This window comes from Syzygium oleosum, unplaced genomic scaffold, assembly GCF_021117445.2.
Source record: "Syzygium oleosum isolate NSW1041296 unplaced genomic scaffold, Sole_v2.1 Sole_v2.12, whole genome shotgun sequence".
Taxonomy (NCBI): domain Eukaryota; kingdom Viridiplantae; phylum Streptophyta; class Magnoliopsida; order Myrtales; family Myrtaceae; genus Syzygium; species Syzygium oleosum.
Window position 1 is genome coordinate 11,475,319 of NW_026607496.1, and position 15,451 is coordinate 11,490,769.

Genomic DNA, 15,451 nt, shown 5'->3' on the forward strand with positions numbered 1-15,451 from the left:
CAATTAAATATTAAAAATGGACTAATTCTAAAATTTATCTAACTGATCAAAATATAATTGAGAACAGATAAAAATTGACAATTTTTAAAAACGAAATTTTTTAAACTAAAGGCAGATAATCAATCAGGTAAAATATGTTAGAGCATCCAATTTCACCATAACCACTAGATATGAATTTCGGATCATTATGCATACAAGAACAATATCAAACATGTGATAGCGGAATTTCCTAGTCTATTTACTATCCTATCTCTAGGTATAGCAAACCTACTCAGTTTATCAATTCACTATATTTCTATGTGAATTTAAATAAACATAAGCGCATTAAAATCTGTGAATATTCCCGGTTTACAATGAATCTTTTGGACCACCTTATCACCGAAAGCTACACAAATAACATGGTATATTTCTATCCACATTTAATGCATGGTTATATATTATAAGGAGTAATTGCATATTATTACTTCTCAGTCTCAAACATGCACATCGGATCATTCAAGTAGTGGCCAATCACCTAAACGCATTAAGCACAATAATATATAACTCACATGAATGAAATTACTTGCAAAGCATAAAAAGCATGAAATTCATATCATCATGGTTAGGCTACATCGTAGCTCTAACAAAGAAAATTAGAACATAATAGAAGAAAAAATGAAAATATAAATTAAACCAAACATCTTGAATCAAAGAACAAGAATTCTGTCACCACTTTTGTCTTCTCTTCAAAATACTTGAAAAACTCTCAGAACACTAAAAACAAAAACGATCTAAAAAAACTCCATGTTCCCCCAAGTTATCATATTTATATGATAACATCCAAGACTCCTCTCACAAGGCAATGGCTTCTTTTTCGTATAAAATTAGGGAATAAATCGCAAAATTCCCAATGTGATATCCACCTTCTAACTCTTCTCTGGGTTGCATATTCCTTTCCTTTTTTTTGCCATATTTTCTCCATATCTCAATATTCTGCATAAACAAGGAAAAATTAAGTAAATAAAAGGAAATCCAAATATATTCTAACAAATATTGCATTATTTATTGCCTAGAGTAGATAAAATAACTCTATTTTTATAGAGTTATCAGTTGTGTATAGATTACAGGCAGTTGAATCAGGTGACGATTAAAAATAAATATCCCTTGTCGAGGATTGATGATTTGTTTGATCAGTTACAAGAGGCATCGGTGTTCTCTAAGATTGATTTGAGGACGGGATATCATCAGTTGAGGATTAAGAAGGAGGATATACCGAAGACGGCATTTAGGACAAGATATGGACATTATGAATTTACTGTAATGCCGTTTGGATTGACGAACGCCCCTGCTGCCTTTATGGATATGATGAATCGGGTGTTTAAGGAATTCTTAGATCAATTTGTGATAGTGTTTATAGATGATATATTAGTATACTCGAAGAGCCTAGAGGAACATGAATTTCATTTGAATCGAGTGTTGCAGACTTTAAGGGAGAACGCGCTGTATGCTAAGTTTAGCAAGTGCGAATTCTGGCTCAGTCGAGTAGCATTTCTCGGTCATGTGATCTCTGGAGAAGGAATCTCAGTGGACCCATCGAAAATTGAGGCAGTAATGAAATGGCCTAGACCGACGACGGTAACAGAAGTTCGAAGTTTTCTGGGTTTGGCTGGATATTACCGTGGGTTCGTGGAAGGATTTTCGGCGATAGCAACACCGTTAACGCATTTATTGAAAAAGGAGACGAAATTTGAATGGACTGATAAATGTGAAAGGAGTTTTCAGAAGTTGAAGCATAGATTAACAACGGCACCGGTGTTGACGATTCCATCAGGACCCGGAGGGTATGAGATATATAGTGACGCGTCGTTGAAAGGATTAGGGTGTGTACTCATGCAAAATGGTCGAGTAGTGGCTTATGCGTCAAGGCAGTTAAGACCGTATGAGTTGAATTATCCGACGTATGACTTGGAATTAGCCGCAACAGTATTCGCCTTGAAGATTTGGCGACATTATTTATGCGGAGAGAAATTTTAGATCTATACCGATCATCAGAGCCTTAAATATTTATTTTCTCAAAAGGAACTTAATATGAGGCAACGTCGGTGGATGGAATTGTTGAAGGATTATGACTGCGATATTTTATATCACCCCGGGAAAGCTAACCGGGTAGCCGATGCGTTGAGTCGGAAGTCAAGCATAGCGCATTTGATGGTCAAGGAGTGGACTTTGTTAGAAAAGGTGCGAGACTCGGAGTTTAGATTTGAAGTAAGTCAAGTCTCGAGTTTGCTGGCTACGCTTAGAATTGAACCGGAAATTCAGGCTAAGATTAGAGTGTTGCAGTTTGCGGATCCAGAGATTCAAAGAATTTTAGAGATGGAGGAAGCCAAAAGAAAGCCAGATTTCCAGGTATCGGAAGATGGGATATTAAAGTTTCGTGGACGCTTATGTGTACCCGACGATGCGGAGCTTAAGGAGGAAATTTTATCGGAGGCGCATCGTAGTAATTATAGTATTCATCCGGGGAGCACGAAAATGTATCAGAATTTGAGGCAACATTACTGGTGGAATGGTATGAAGGCAGATATCACTAAACACATAGCTAAGTGCCTGACGTGTCAGCAGGTAAAGGCACAGCATTGTAAGCCTAGAGGATTATTGCGACCCTTGGAAATTCCAGAGTGGAAATGGGAGCATATAACTATGGATTTTGTGACGGGGTTACCAAGGAGCCAAAGGGGCCATGATACTATATGGGTGATAGTCGACAGACTGACCAAGTCGGCATACTTTTTGGCCGTGCGAAAGGATTTCGCATTAGATCGGTATGCTGAGTTGTACGTACAGCAGATAGTTCGTCTTCATGGGGTACCAGTGTCAATAACCTCAGATCGTGATCCTAGATTTACCGCCAGTTTTTGGAAAAGTCTGCAGACGGCGTTAGGATCCAAGTTACAGTTTAGTACGGCTTACCATCCTCAGACAGATGGACAGTCTGAGAGGACGATTCAGACTCTAGAGGATATGCTCAGGGCGTGTGTAATGGATTTTTAGGGTAAGTGGGAAGAGCAACTGCCTTTAGTAGAATTCGCTTATAATAATAGTTTTCAGCAGAGCATAGGAATGGCGCCCTTTGAAGCGCTATATGGCAGGTCTTGTAGGACGCTCGTGTGCTGGGATGAAGTAGGAGAAAGAACTATAACAGGGCCAGAGTTAGTCGAGCAATCGATTGAGGCAGTTAAGGTGATTCGTGAAAGGCTGAAAACAGCTCAAAGCCATCAGAAGAGTTATGCAGACAGAAGGCGAAGGCCTTTAGAGTTTCAAGTGGGGGATCACGTGTTTTTGAAGGTGTCGCCCGTGAGAGGACTTTCCACATTCGGTAAGAAGGGCAAGTTGTGTCCGAGGTACGTAGGACCTTTTGAGGTTTTAGAAAGAATCGGGGAATTAGCATATCGTCTTGCACTTCCGCATAATTTATCGCAAGTGCATAATGTGTTCCATGTATCGATGTTGAGGAAATATGAACTGGACCCGACGCATGTGTTGAATTATGAGGAGATAGAAGTAGATGAAAATGTGTCTTATGTTGAGAGACCGATAAGAATCGAAGATCGTAAGGAACGAGTTTTGAGGAGCAAGACAATCCCGATGGTCAAAGTTATTTGGGAGCACCACGGGACTAAAGGCGCAACTTGGGAAAGTGAAGAGATGATGCAACGTCAATACCCTTAGTTGTTTGAGCAGTAGTAAGATTTGTAAATTTTGGGTAGTGGTGAGATTTGTAAATTTCGAGGACGAAATTTTTGTAAGGGGGGAAGAGTTGTGACATCCTGAAAATTGGTCCATTTGGGATTTATAAAATACTGAGTTTTATGAATGTACTCGTAGTTAGTTCTCACCTGGAACTTATCATTCCTGGGATACTAACAATTAGGGAAAGGCTAATTAGGGATTTAAATTCGTACGACTAAAAGAAAATTCGATAGTGAATTGACTTTCGACCAAAAAATCGCCGAGGTGATATTTTGAGCCACTGTTGGCCGATCCAAGGATAGTCAGGGGTCAGTTCGCCACTGTCAGAGTAGTGGATCGCGGGTGATATCGCCAGACCATGAAATGAATTGACGAATGATCCTGAACCTATACCGAACGATCATACCCCTCGGATCTAGTGATTGATCCTCGCGATTTAAATGACAACCGAAGTCGTCGCGAACCGAATAAAATTTCACGTGACTCGATTTATTATCAGTCGCGCATCGAATATGCGAATTTCTCCAACGAGCCACCCGTTAGTTTGAGAAACGCTCAAGTTGTGTTTAACAAAATTTAATTATTTAATTGAGCCCAAATCGGACACCGGAAAATTAGGAAGTCACAACGGGGCGTTAGGACGACGTTGCAGCTGGAACGTGCAAATTTGGAATGTCCCGAATCCTTCAGAAAAATTTATTTTCGAGAAGAAATGAAGAAAGTGACCATTTTACCCCTAAAGATTTATAAAGGGTTAGTTATAAAGGGCAAGGGCATTTTGGTCATTTTGCCTTAAATTTTCGATTGGACATTTTTGCCCTTGGATTTTTATGAAATTCCCAAATTGCCCTTGGATATTTTGGGTAAGATTCGATCTCGGCCGTCGGTTTCAAGATAAGATCGAATCTGGGCCGTCGATTTCGTTTGTGAGAGAGGGGCAAGATGGTAATTAGCCAAATTGGGTCAAAATTCACTATTTAGGTCCAAATGACCCGTTCTCTCTCCTCACTCTCTCTCTATCTCTGACTCTCGGCTCCACCTCCCTCTCTCCCTCTCGCCGACCGCCCCTCCCCTCGCCGATCGCTGCCGCATCATCACCGCCGTCCGTGCGCCCGCCGGTCACCGTCGCCGTACGCCGGCCGCTGCGTCACCGAGCCGCCCCCGACCCTCACGCCATCCTCTCTCTCTCCCGATTTTCTCTCTCTTGGCCGTGAGCTGGTCGGCCAAAGAAGGCCGCCGCCGCTCGCCGTTCGCCCAAGCCGCCAAGTCGCGCCGCCGTTCGCTGCCGCCCTCGTCCATCGCCGCCGCTTTTTGCTCGAGCCGAGATAGTCTAGGGCTCGGTAAGTCATATCCTAAACCTTAACTAGGATGTCGGGTATCGACGGAAAACTTTTCGGGTGAAATCGGGTTTAATTAGGCGTAGAATTATACGATTTAGGAGCGGAAATATTTGGCGGGCCTTAGGATTAAAATTGGAAGAGTTCAGTGGATTTTTAGAGGTCGATTGTTGGCTGGAATTTGCGGATTTGTGGGCTGTGATGTTTGGTTCGGTATGCAAATTGGGTAATTAGAACCGGCGATTAATGGTGTGAAAATGTCGTGAAGAGCCGGAACTGATTTGGCGTAGTTTGGACTTGGAAAAATGCTAATTTGTATGTTAATGGTGTGTTTGTACTATGGCTGAATTGTGGTGATAAAATTGGGTGCGTGGTTGTGTAATTAATTGGTAGAAATATGCATATTGGGTGCACGCTTCGGCCAGACTGAATTAATTGTTAAATTGGCCATGCCGAATACTTAGTGAGCATGAATTGTGTGTGAATTGATGCGTGCACGGGTCGAGTGTGACTGGCCGATTGAGTGGCAAGTAACTGTTGAGTATGCACATCAGCAAGAAAACGAATGTGGGGTGGCATGTGCGACTGTGAAAATTGTGCCGTCCTGAGGCGTGTACTTCAACGCGGGACGATGCCCGGTATTACCGGAAGACTGCCAGCCTGAGGCGTGTACTTCAACGTGGGTTGTGCAGTAGGTGGTAGATGTTGAGCCTGAGGCGTGTACTTCAACGTGGGCAAGAAACATGGCCTGAGGCGTGTACTGTAACGCGGGCCACTGGCGAGAGTGTGGAAAAGATGTGATTAGACCGGGACGAATGAGCAAGAATAAGAATTAAGCATGCATGTGATTGCATATATTTAGTTGCGACTAACGTGCAGGGTACAAGCAGGATAGGCCCAGGTAAAAATAATTGATGTGCCTGTTATATGATGAATGTGTGTGTGATTGTGTTTGGTGATTATCTGGAGGTATGTGATAGTCTAGGTGGGGTTTAGGGGTGTTCTTACTGAGATGTAGTCTCACGATTATTTCAACCCAACATTTCAGAACCCCTGCAGAATTAATGAATCCCCCGCCGCCACCTGAGCGTTTTGGAGTACCAGTGCACACCGAACTGGAAGTTTTAGAGTTTCCCATGGCTGACAATATGACCTGGATTAAGTATACCACTACAGTTTTTGTATACGTAGGTGTACCCCTATGGGAAGAGCATAAATATACCGCCTGGTTCTTCAGGGACGGGGTAGACGAATTTGGACCCGTCCGTGATTTTGACGTCCTTTTTGATTTAGTTGGGGACTGGGACCCGACTGCTGTACCCCCTCCTAACGGCGAATTGACTAATGCGGAGACCAGTATGGCTTAGTCTGGATTGCATCCAGCGCCGGCAGCACAAGGACCTTCAGGGGCTGATCACGAACCTGAGCCCGAAGGATCGCAAGCAGAATTTGACCCAATGGACGTAGATCTTGAGCCAGTTCTCGAGGAAGAACCAGAGGATGTAGAGCCTGAAGCCGAACCCGAGGACGAGCCTGTCGAACCTGAGGACGAGTCAGAAGGAGAACCTGATTATATTCTCCCGTTTGAGCAGTGGGCTGACCCCGAATTCGTACCAGAGTATAGGATCAACAGGGAGTCCGACTCGGAAGGGCAAAATGAGATTCCAGCAGAATCTGGTGACATCAATAACCCAATCGAGATTGAGGCTGAGCCGGAATCCTCAGAAGATGAGACTGTTCAAGGAGACCCAGATTCAGAGGACGATGAGTCGGATTCAGAATGGACGCTGAGTAAAGGGCGTAAGGGCTAGCTTAGGGGTGGATTTTATACTTTTGGGGGTGTTCCATTTTTTAGAATAGAATGACCAGGTCATCGGTTCTTTTTGATATCGATGTTTCATAGTACGGTGTGCACATGTATATGATGGTTTGTAAAATTGTGAATATTATGGTATAAGTTTGAATGAGAAAAGAATATGTGTATTCTCCCTACTCTCCCCAGAGATGATTGTCAGGGTGAATTGTTGTTTCCGCTGTTGAATTAAATCTCTGATGATTATAAGTGGGGTCGGCGATACCCTGGGATATCGCATCATTCGACCAAAGAGGAATGTCGCGATCTCGTTGGGGTTCGGGGCGTGACATGATTTGTGTGAAAGGGTCATGTTGTCCTCCAACCAATGCCCAAAAAGTGGAGATCGCCCACATTTAATTCTAATTAAGTTTACCCATAGATGATATCCATAGCTTGGAACTCACTAGTCAGAGACGTGATTGGAGGAAGATATTGTCCTATGCAAAAATGTATCGACATCTGATGAAGAATTCAAATTGCAGTATGCGGAAGAGAATGCAAGGCCTGTGCAACTGCTCAATCAAAGAGAGATCAACCTCTACAAACCAAAAGAAGGAGCAACACCAAATTAACCATTTTTCGAAATCATCTATGTTCTTTATTGGCATTAGGGTTTCTTAAATTCACCCTGCCTCATAATTAATGTATGAATCTTGTATAATGGGCTTGTACCCCTCAAAAAATAATGTCACTTTGACACGATTATATATAGAGTAATTTTCTATTTATGTTGAGTATTTACCTTAGGATGTGTCTATCTTGCCTAGAGTATGATATGGCGAATTACCAAGTTTAGTGAAAAAATCTTTTTTGTTCGATGTTTAGTGAAAAAGTTGAGAAGTCAAGCATTTCTCATACTCCGTTTATTTCGCGAAAAATGAATAATTTGAAAATAATTTCCTAAAAATGATCGCTTGTATGGCTTATAAAAATAAACAAAAGGAAAATATTTTCATCGTCCACGAAAATATTTAGATATAAATTGTTGTCGATAATGAAAAACATTTTCTTTGGCTAATTATTTTAAATGATACAAACGATCATTTTCAGGAAAATATTTTTCAAATCATTCATTTTCCGTAAAACAAACGGAGCCTAAGGAAGTATATCGAAGAAAGGAAATGGTCTAATTACACTTATAAAATACAATTGTAAGTAGGTTCAACCAGAATCCTAAGAAATTACATCTTTTTTTGGAAACTATTTACAAAAACATTCGGTATATTAAAGAAAATTAAATGATTGATGATATTCATACAAGAAATGTCAAGGATGAGACTTAACTGGTTACTAAGATGGAGGATACCGGTTATGGTATTGTTGGATCTAAATCGATCTAAGGCAAATTTGACAAATAGCGATTGTGAAAACAAAAAGGTTGTACTTTGATTCAAACTTGACCATATAGTGATCAAACTTCCACACAAAATAGGTTTTTAAATAATGGGTGAAGTACAAAGGTGTGTGAAATCAAGAGTGATTGGTTTCAGGGTGGGAAACTTCCAAAACCGGAACATGGAACGTAACCTATAAATCTCGATTCCCAAAATTAGATCGAGGAACTGAATTGATTGCATTAGAATCGAACCGTAACCAAAGGCTAGTTTCTAGTTCTACCCGAGAACCGGATCTGTTTTGTAAGAGTCAGATAATTGATATTAGGTAGTATTTTGTTACATTCAGACACATCTGCATCTTATTTGGAGGTGACGGTGAGTTTTCTCATTAAATTTGGTGAAACATGTATTAGAATGCTCACATGTGCTGTTCATTTAGTGGTGGAACATAGAGATGAAAGAGGACATGGGACAGAGGATCCTTGTCTCTACGCTATTGTCGAATGTCACTTTGTTTCTTTGATATCCATATTTACGCTCTATCTACCCGGTATAAGGTATCCAACAAAAAGATACCGGTTATCCTATACCATTTTTTTAAAGATGTGTACATTCTAAATAGATAAGTGATTCCTTTACAAATATTGACATAAACTCGTAGTGCTATGTACTGTGTATAGGCACCTAAATTTTGACATGAGATTTGACCCAAGTTGACCGAAAATATTACTTAGTTAAAAGTTCTATTGAAGGGTACCACGGGGGCTTGCCCATCAAGAGTTTTGCAACAATACCCTATTTGCCCACATCGGACGACCGAATCTTAAAATACCACATCTTTTAACCACGACCATCCAATCATGAGGTGTCAGGAATTGTATGATTTAATCCAATCAATTAATTCCACCTTGTTGATCAACTCATAAACTTATTGATGCTGTAATAATTATGGTGACTAGGATTTTTAACAAAAAACTTATCATAGCTATTTACCATGGTTGTTCGCTTGACCCGATACTTGGAATGTACTGATCCCAAATTTTTTCTTGAAAATCAAGCCACATTATCAAAAAATTGGGTCATGAACTTTTTAAAAGTGGGGGACCTGATTTGGCGTCAAGGCCGAGCCTAAACGCAAGGGTCCCCAAAGCGGGAGCTGGGACCCAAGCACCGCCACTAAGGACTTAGGCACGACCATCTAGGACCCAAGCATGAGCGTATCGGGAGCTACGTACCTAGCTCGGCTGTTGGGGATCAAGTTTGGGCATCAATATCCAATCATATTTTGAAAAATGATTCCCGATTTTTAAAAGAAAAAGTAATTTTCTAAATTTAATTCCATTATGAAAGATCTTACGATGGGTTATTTTTCTAAGCGATCTAAATGCTAGAAAATGAGAAAATATCTTATGATAATAAATTTTCCCCGGAACCAACAAAGCCTAATTACCATAATGCAAACTTTATCTGGCCACTTCAATTGCAAGCTGATCCAATTTTATATTGCATGAGCTAAGGTGTATATACTTTTAACCATACAACCTGTCCGGCTGAGACGCAACTTCAAATCCATTCCTTTGATAGAGTAAGGGCCTCACAAATGACCTCCCTCATTTATGCATTATTTATTTATAGAGCGTAAACACTAAAAGAAGGAAAACGTGAGATTTTGCTTCTCTTTTCAGTGTTTATTCTCAGTTAGTTTATCTTAAAGTGTAGGATGATGCAATGAATAAAATTTTCTTTCGACCCAAAATCATAAACATTCATTTCTTTTGAACCAAAAAAAATAATCCCACATGTGCTACATATTCTTATAGAAATTTCAGATGAACGACTCTGCCAGCTGACTACTGGAACACGGCTTCAGAATCTCGTCAATGCAATCAAAATGGTTTTAGCAAGTCGAATGAAAAATACGAAATGCGAGTCTAACAAAAATATCGCAACAATCCGAGCTTCTCGACCAGGTATGAGCCGATGAGTTAATCAAAGAGAATCGATGAAAATGCTAACGCCCTCTGATTTGATCGAAGCTGTTGACAGAAACCAGTATCTCACTGTCAACACACTTGAACAATGACAGGTTACGGCTTCTCTTGGTAACCATAATAGACAACATGGATTCGCAAACCTAGTCGAAACACAATAGGAATGTGAGCTGTATCCAGGACAGGCACAACTCAAGCGACTAGGAAACTCTCATTGCATTCGACACGGTTACATAAAGCTGTCATTAGCCAAAACCATGAAATGAAATACCATCAGAGATGAAATTAGGTAGCCATGCCCTTCAGGACCGTGAGAAGATTGCTAGACCAAAGTATCAATTCTACATTAGCAAGGTTAGATCACATACTCTAAATAACGGCAATTATAAGATTCCCTCTTATCAAATCAAAATAATTTTTGAAACTATGACAAGTTACGGACAAAAATGAGCCGCTCCGTGTATCGAGCAAAGTTCGCCAACAATTATGGTTAGAAACAACCAAAATATTTAGAATTCCCTTTTGTACGAACCCAAGCAATTGAAAAGGTCATCATCACTTTCATCAGACTTATCACGAACTTCAGCATCACCTTTACCATCTTCATCTCCTACTTCCTCATCTTTCTCAGGCTTTTCTGCAGGCTTTTCTGCTTCCTCCTGCAACCCAAGAAACACATCAATAAACAGCCAGATTTACCAAGATAAAACCGCAGCCTTTATGACATCAATATTTGAACTCCAGCTCTGTGCGTTCAACAACCAATTGTTACGGGTGCTACCAATTAAGATGTATGTTACTTTACTTTTAATGTTGACATTCAACGATTTTCCTAGAATTACAACCCAACTAGGATTGTGCAGTAGTTTATTCAGATTGATTAAATGACATGTCGCAGGTCAAAAAGCAGACTGACTCGGTGTCCACCTGTTCATCCAGTGAAAGTAAATGGTCATCCTTATTAAACTGATTCTCTGATCCTTGATCATGGAAAATGTACGAGTCAGCGATGAGCCAGGGGAATCAATCCCTCAATACAATGCAACAATAACACTATGCCACTCACCCACCATTCTATTTGTACGAAAGATTGATTCATCATTTACTGTATCAACAAGATTGTTACCTAAAATACAATACTTCTACAGCGCGAAGCACGAACCTTAGCCCTCAACTTTTAAATGTGCACACTCGGCATCTGACCAACGTGATTTTGTGGCAACATTTCATACAGGTATACCATTTATCATAACTGTTTTCATCAAGACATCAACAACTGCTCAAATGGTGGATAAACCACTAGGACTGGTTGAACTGTCAATTCAAACAATCACTAGACCAAATAGTCCACAGATCCAGTTAGACAGTCATGCACACTTTAGTTTATAACTTGTTTCCTTTATACCTACATTGGTTTCAGGTGATGACTCCCCATCCTCTTCCTCAGCCGTCATGCTTGCTGAAACATCTTTACTTGATTCTTTCCCTGCCTGAGCAGCAGCTTGGAGACGCTCAATCACCAATTCAAAATGAGAATGATCTGCAGAAATAACACAATATAATGGACATTCACTTACATAACATCCGATTTCCCGCTAGGATAAGAAAAAGTATACCAAAGATCTAACTGAACAATTTGACTGCGGTGTCCGTAGGGGAATATCGCATATTGACAAGTCAACACCTGACATGCCAAAGAAGACTCTACAACATTGCTTATGCCAGGGAACCCATGACGTTTTTAGATAAGCACAATTCAAATACGATAGAGACAGACAACTATTTTTCAGTAATGACTGTCGATGAAAAGTTCTGAATCTGGTATATCCGTTGCAGCCCATGAAAGAATGACTAAAACCAGGGGAAAAGAGCAGTGTGAAACCATTTCAATGTGGAGCAATGCTAATGCACAAAGAAATTGCTCCAGTAATGACCTTATGCATGAATAAGATCATACATAAAGATTCGTGAGCAAAGATCTATAATTGCAGTTCCAAGTACAACTACTGACAGTAATGTTAAACAAATAATCCCCCCAACTATCCACATCAACCTCCCAAACCCAACAAAATCCACGCTAAAACTAAATAAATACAAGTGGAGTGGTGTGGTGTGAAAATAACAAGAGATTCTGCTCCAAAACAGGGAGGTCAAAGGAATTACTTGAAAAAATGAGCAACCATTGATAATGGCTCTGTTATAGAAGAATATTATGTCCGAAAATGAAGATGTAAAAATGATAGAACTGACGTGGCTTATATGCAAACAAGATAGAAGTTGTCATGCATGCATTGCCATAATCATCACTGTGAGGATTTTAGTTGAATAATATACTACGGAGCGTGCATAGTTTTTGTGGTTTGTCCATTTTTAGGTACCTTAACTACTGGAAATTGGAAAATTATATGTGTCAGGTACAGTTCGTTCACAAGGTATAAATAGTACACATAGTTAAGTTTGTTTAGATTTGATTAAAGGGTTACTTCCTATATAGGTCAGTGATTTTATAATTTAAAGTTCTAAGGATCTCTCTATTGATGATCTAACGAATTTACTTCATATATTCCATTTGGTTTTTGACAAAATAAAGTTTCCTGGTAATATCGGGTTTTTTGGTTTTTCTGATAAAGACAGAGATATCATTTTCGACACAAAGACGAAGGTGTAAAGATAAAAAATAGTTTGCGACCATCCATTATCTTGTCTTCATTAATCCCACGTCAGTTCTATAATTTTTCTCTTATAGCTATCAACAGGGAAAAGGAAAAGAAAATAGATAAAGAAGTTGGAGTTGTCTCACCTTTTGCACGGCTGTCCAAAGCTTCAGAAAACCTTAACCGATTTTGACGTTCTTCTTTCTTAAATTTCAACTTTATTTGCTGGCGTGTCAATTTGGGGAAGAGTTCTTTAATCATTGAGAGATCCGTTCCAAATTGCCTTATACCCTGGAACATGTTGCGAGGCATGCCGAACTAAGTATTGAACTGGTGGTCCAGTAATGTGCTGCATTTATGTCTCAGATAGAAAGGAACTCTAAACCCCTAATCAAAACTGACCATTTTTCTGAAGAAAATAATGTACCAATTCTCAATCTCAAGCCAAAAGCAAGAAAGAAAAAAAAAACCAGAAATAATTTCAATAAAGATAGAATAGTCTTCCTTGGTAGGCCGATACTCAAATGCTCAAGCAAAGAGGGGAATCAGAAAAAAAAAATTACCAGGCAGTTCATCTGCAACTAATTCTCTACAGAAGATTAAGATATACAAAGCAAATAGATTTGAGTTAAAATCTGATTCCACGCACCTCATAAAATAGTTCAGTGTCTTGCTTTGACCACCTAGTGCGAGGTGTTTTCTCCATGAAAGACTGGCAATTGAACAAAAGAGGAGCTGGTTGAGCACTACTGCTGGCTTCGTTAGTGGAGTCTTTTCCTTGGTCAGAAGGAAAACTGTCACCTTCCTTATGAGAAGCATCTCCTTGAGTTGATTTGTCAGCACTGCATTGATATGCAATTAAACTCCTAACAGCAATGTACTCAGCATAATTTCACTAAGCGCATAATCAATGCAAAAGCCATGTACTAGGTTTCTATTATCTCTATTTCGGCCGTCTAGCATATGCAATACAATCAAGTCGCAGCTTTAGTTTTTCTGACTGTCAGTCCAGGCACAAAACACAATTAAACTACTGCAGAATCTAAACAGACTCCAAAATTTCTACTTTCAACAAAGAAATGGCCAGGTTAATCAACTTTTGATTTTTCTTCCATTTACTTGGCATTTTGTCAGACAAATTGGTTAAAACCCAAACCAGATGTTATCATTATTAGACAATATCCTGCTCGGAAAATGCATCAACAGACCATTGCCTACATTAGAAATTAGAAAAAGTATAAGCAGCTTTTGACTTCTCCCAAGATCTCAGAAGGCCCGCAATGATATTATGCATCATGAGGGCATGATGTATCATGTTCGAAGCAGACAACCCAGTGCCATAGGGTAATGTAACACAAGCCACCACAAATTTTGTCTCTCAAAATCTGTTATTGGGAAAAGAAAAGGCCGGAGTTCATCCAATAAGAGCTTCCAAGAAACTATTTATTAAAACAATCAGCTAAACCAATTATGAACAAACTTTGGCAATAACTATTTGCATTGTCAAATAAAATAGCAGAGGCAAATATCACAGTGGATTCAGATACCTGTAATTATTTGAATTAGCTTTTGATGGTTTTGCCTTTTTGACCTGCAAAACAACACACACGTATAAGCACCATAATGAAGAATAGCAACAAGTTTCTGGATCAGAATTCCAAAAAACCATGAAAAAACTAAAGAATCGTATTGTGTACCGTTAAACGCTCCTTATATTCTGCAAGAAGAATTAGATCCTTAATGCGCAACTTTCGATAGTCAATTTCATCCTCTGGGGTTTGAAGCAGAACCTTATCCACTACATAAGAGGAAACAATATGCCTATGGTGAGAGAGAGAGATCAAATAGGGAATTCTCAAACACCCATAGATGTTATTATCACATCTTTTGCCATGCTGAGTAGAGTGAGAGAACTTCTTGCAAGGTTCTCCAGTACTTTTTTCAGAGGCTTTATTGGCTTCTTTCTTCCTTTCTTCTTTATGTTTCTTAGCCAATGGTCTTTCTGACTTTCTTGGAGTACTTCTCTTCTGTGAGGAATTCCGTGTCCTATATTCATCACCATCATATAGTTCATCTCCATTGGAGGGACTATGAGTATGAACTTCAGCTGAGTTGTTGCCATCAGAGTTAGCCTCCCCATCAGACCCGTCAACAAGTTGGCGTGGAGTAGGACACTTTCTCAACTGCCTTGATGATTTGTTAACTTCACTCATGGTATTAGACATACAGGATTTGTCTTGCATCAAATGTCTTACGGCTAGTGCTATCACCTAGAAGGGGGTGAATAGGTGATTTTATCAAATTGAATGATTTACACGTGTGGAATGAATATAGTCTAAGTCAACAACTTGTATGATCAATATCAGATGGATGCGTATGATAAACTTAAATGTAAATTGTCATCAGATGATAAACTTCACTCATCGTTTCTCGAGATCGGGGTCCGATTCGCTATCGGGTCCCTGGTCCACGTACCGTTCTCCTAGTTAGCTATACCCCATTGGTTAGTATCCCAAGAGTGATCAGCTCTGGGCGAGACTTACTAAAA

At 39.8% G+C, this 15,451-nt stretch overlaps 1 protein-coding gene across 3 annotated transcripts; it reads right to left on the reverse strand.

The window, feature by feature from the left end:
- Positions 1–10,568: 10,568 nt before the first annotated feature.
- On the reverse strand, positions 10,569–15,146 carry LOC115662292 (transcription factor TFIIIB component B''-like). 3 transcript variants are annotated; one of them, XM_056316293.1, is made up of 7 exons: positions 14,786–15,146; positions 14,601–14,701; positions 14,451–14,494; positions 13,553–13,745; positions 13,050–13,194; positions 11,659–11,789; positions 10,569–10,908 (listed from the first exon to the last, which is right to left on the reverse strand). In XM_056316293.1, exons 1-7 carry the CDS (start codon positions 15,144–15,146, stop codon positions 10,759–10,761), a joined length of 1,125 nt encoding a protein of 374 aa, XP_056172268.1. In that variant the 3' UTR covers positions 10,569–10,758. The 3 variants fall into 3 exon arrangements, with proteins under 3 accessions (XP_056172268.1, XP_056172267.1, XP_056172269.1); XM_056316292.1 differs by having other exon boundaries at positions 14,783–15,146; XM_056316294.1 differs by lacking the exons at positions 10,569–10,908; positions 11,659–11,789 and adding an exon at positions 11,799–11,933 and having other exon boundaries at positions 14,783–15,146.
- Positions 15,147–15,451: the final 305 nt, after the last annotated feature.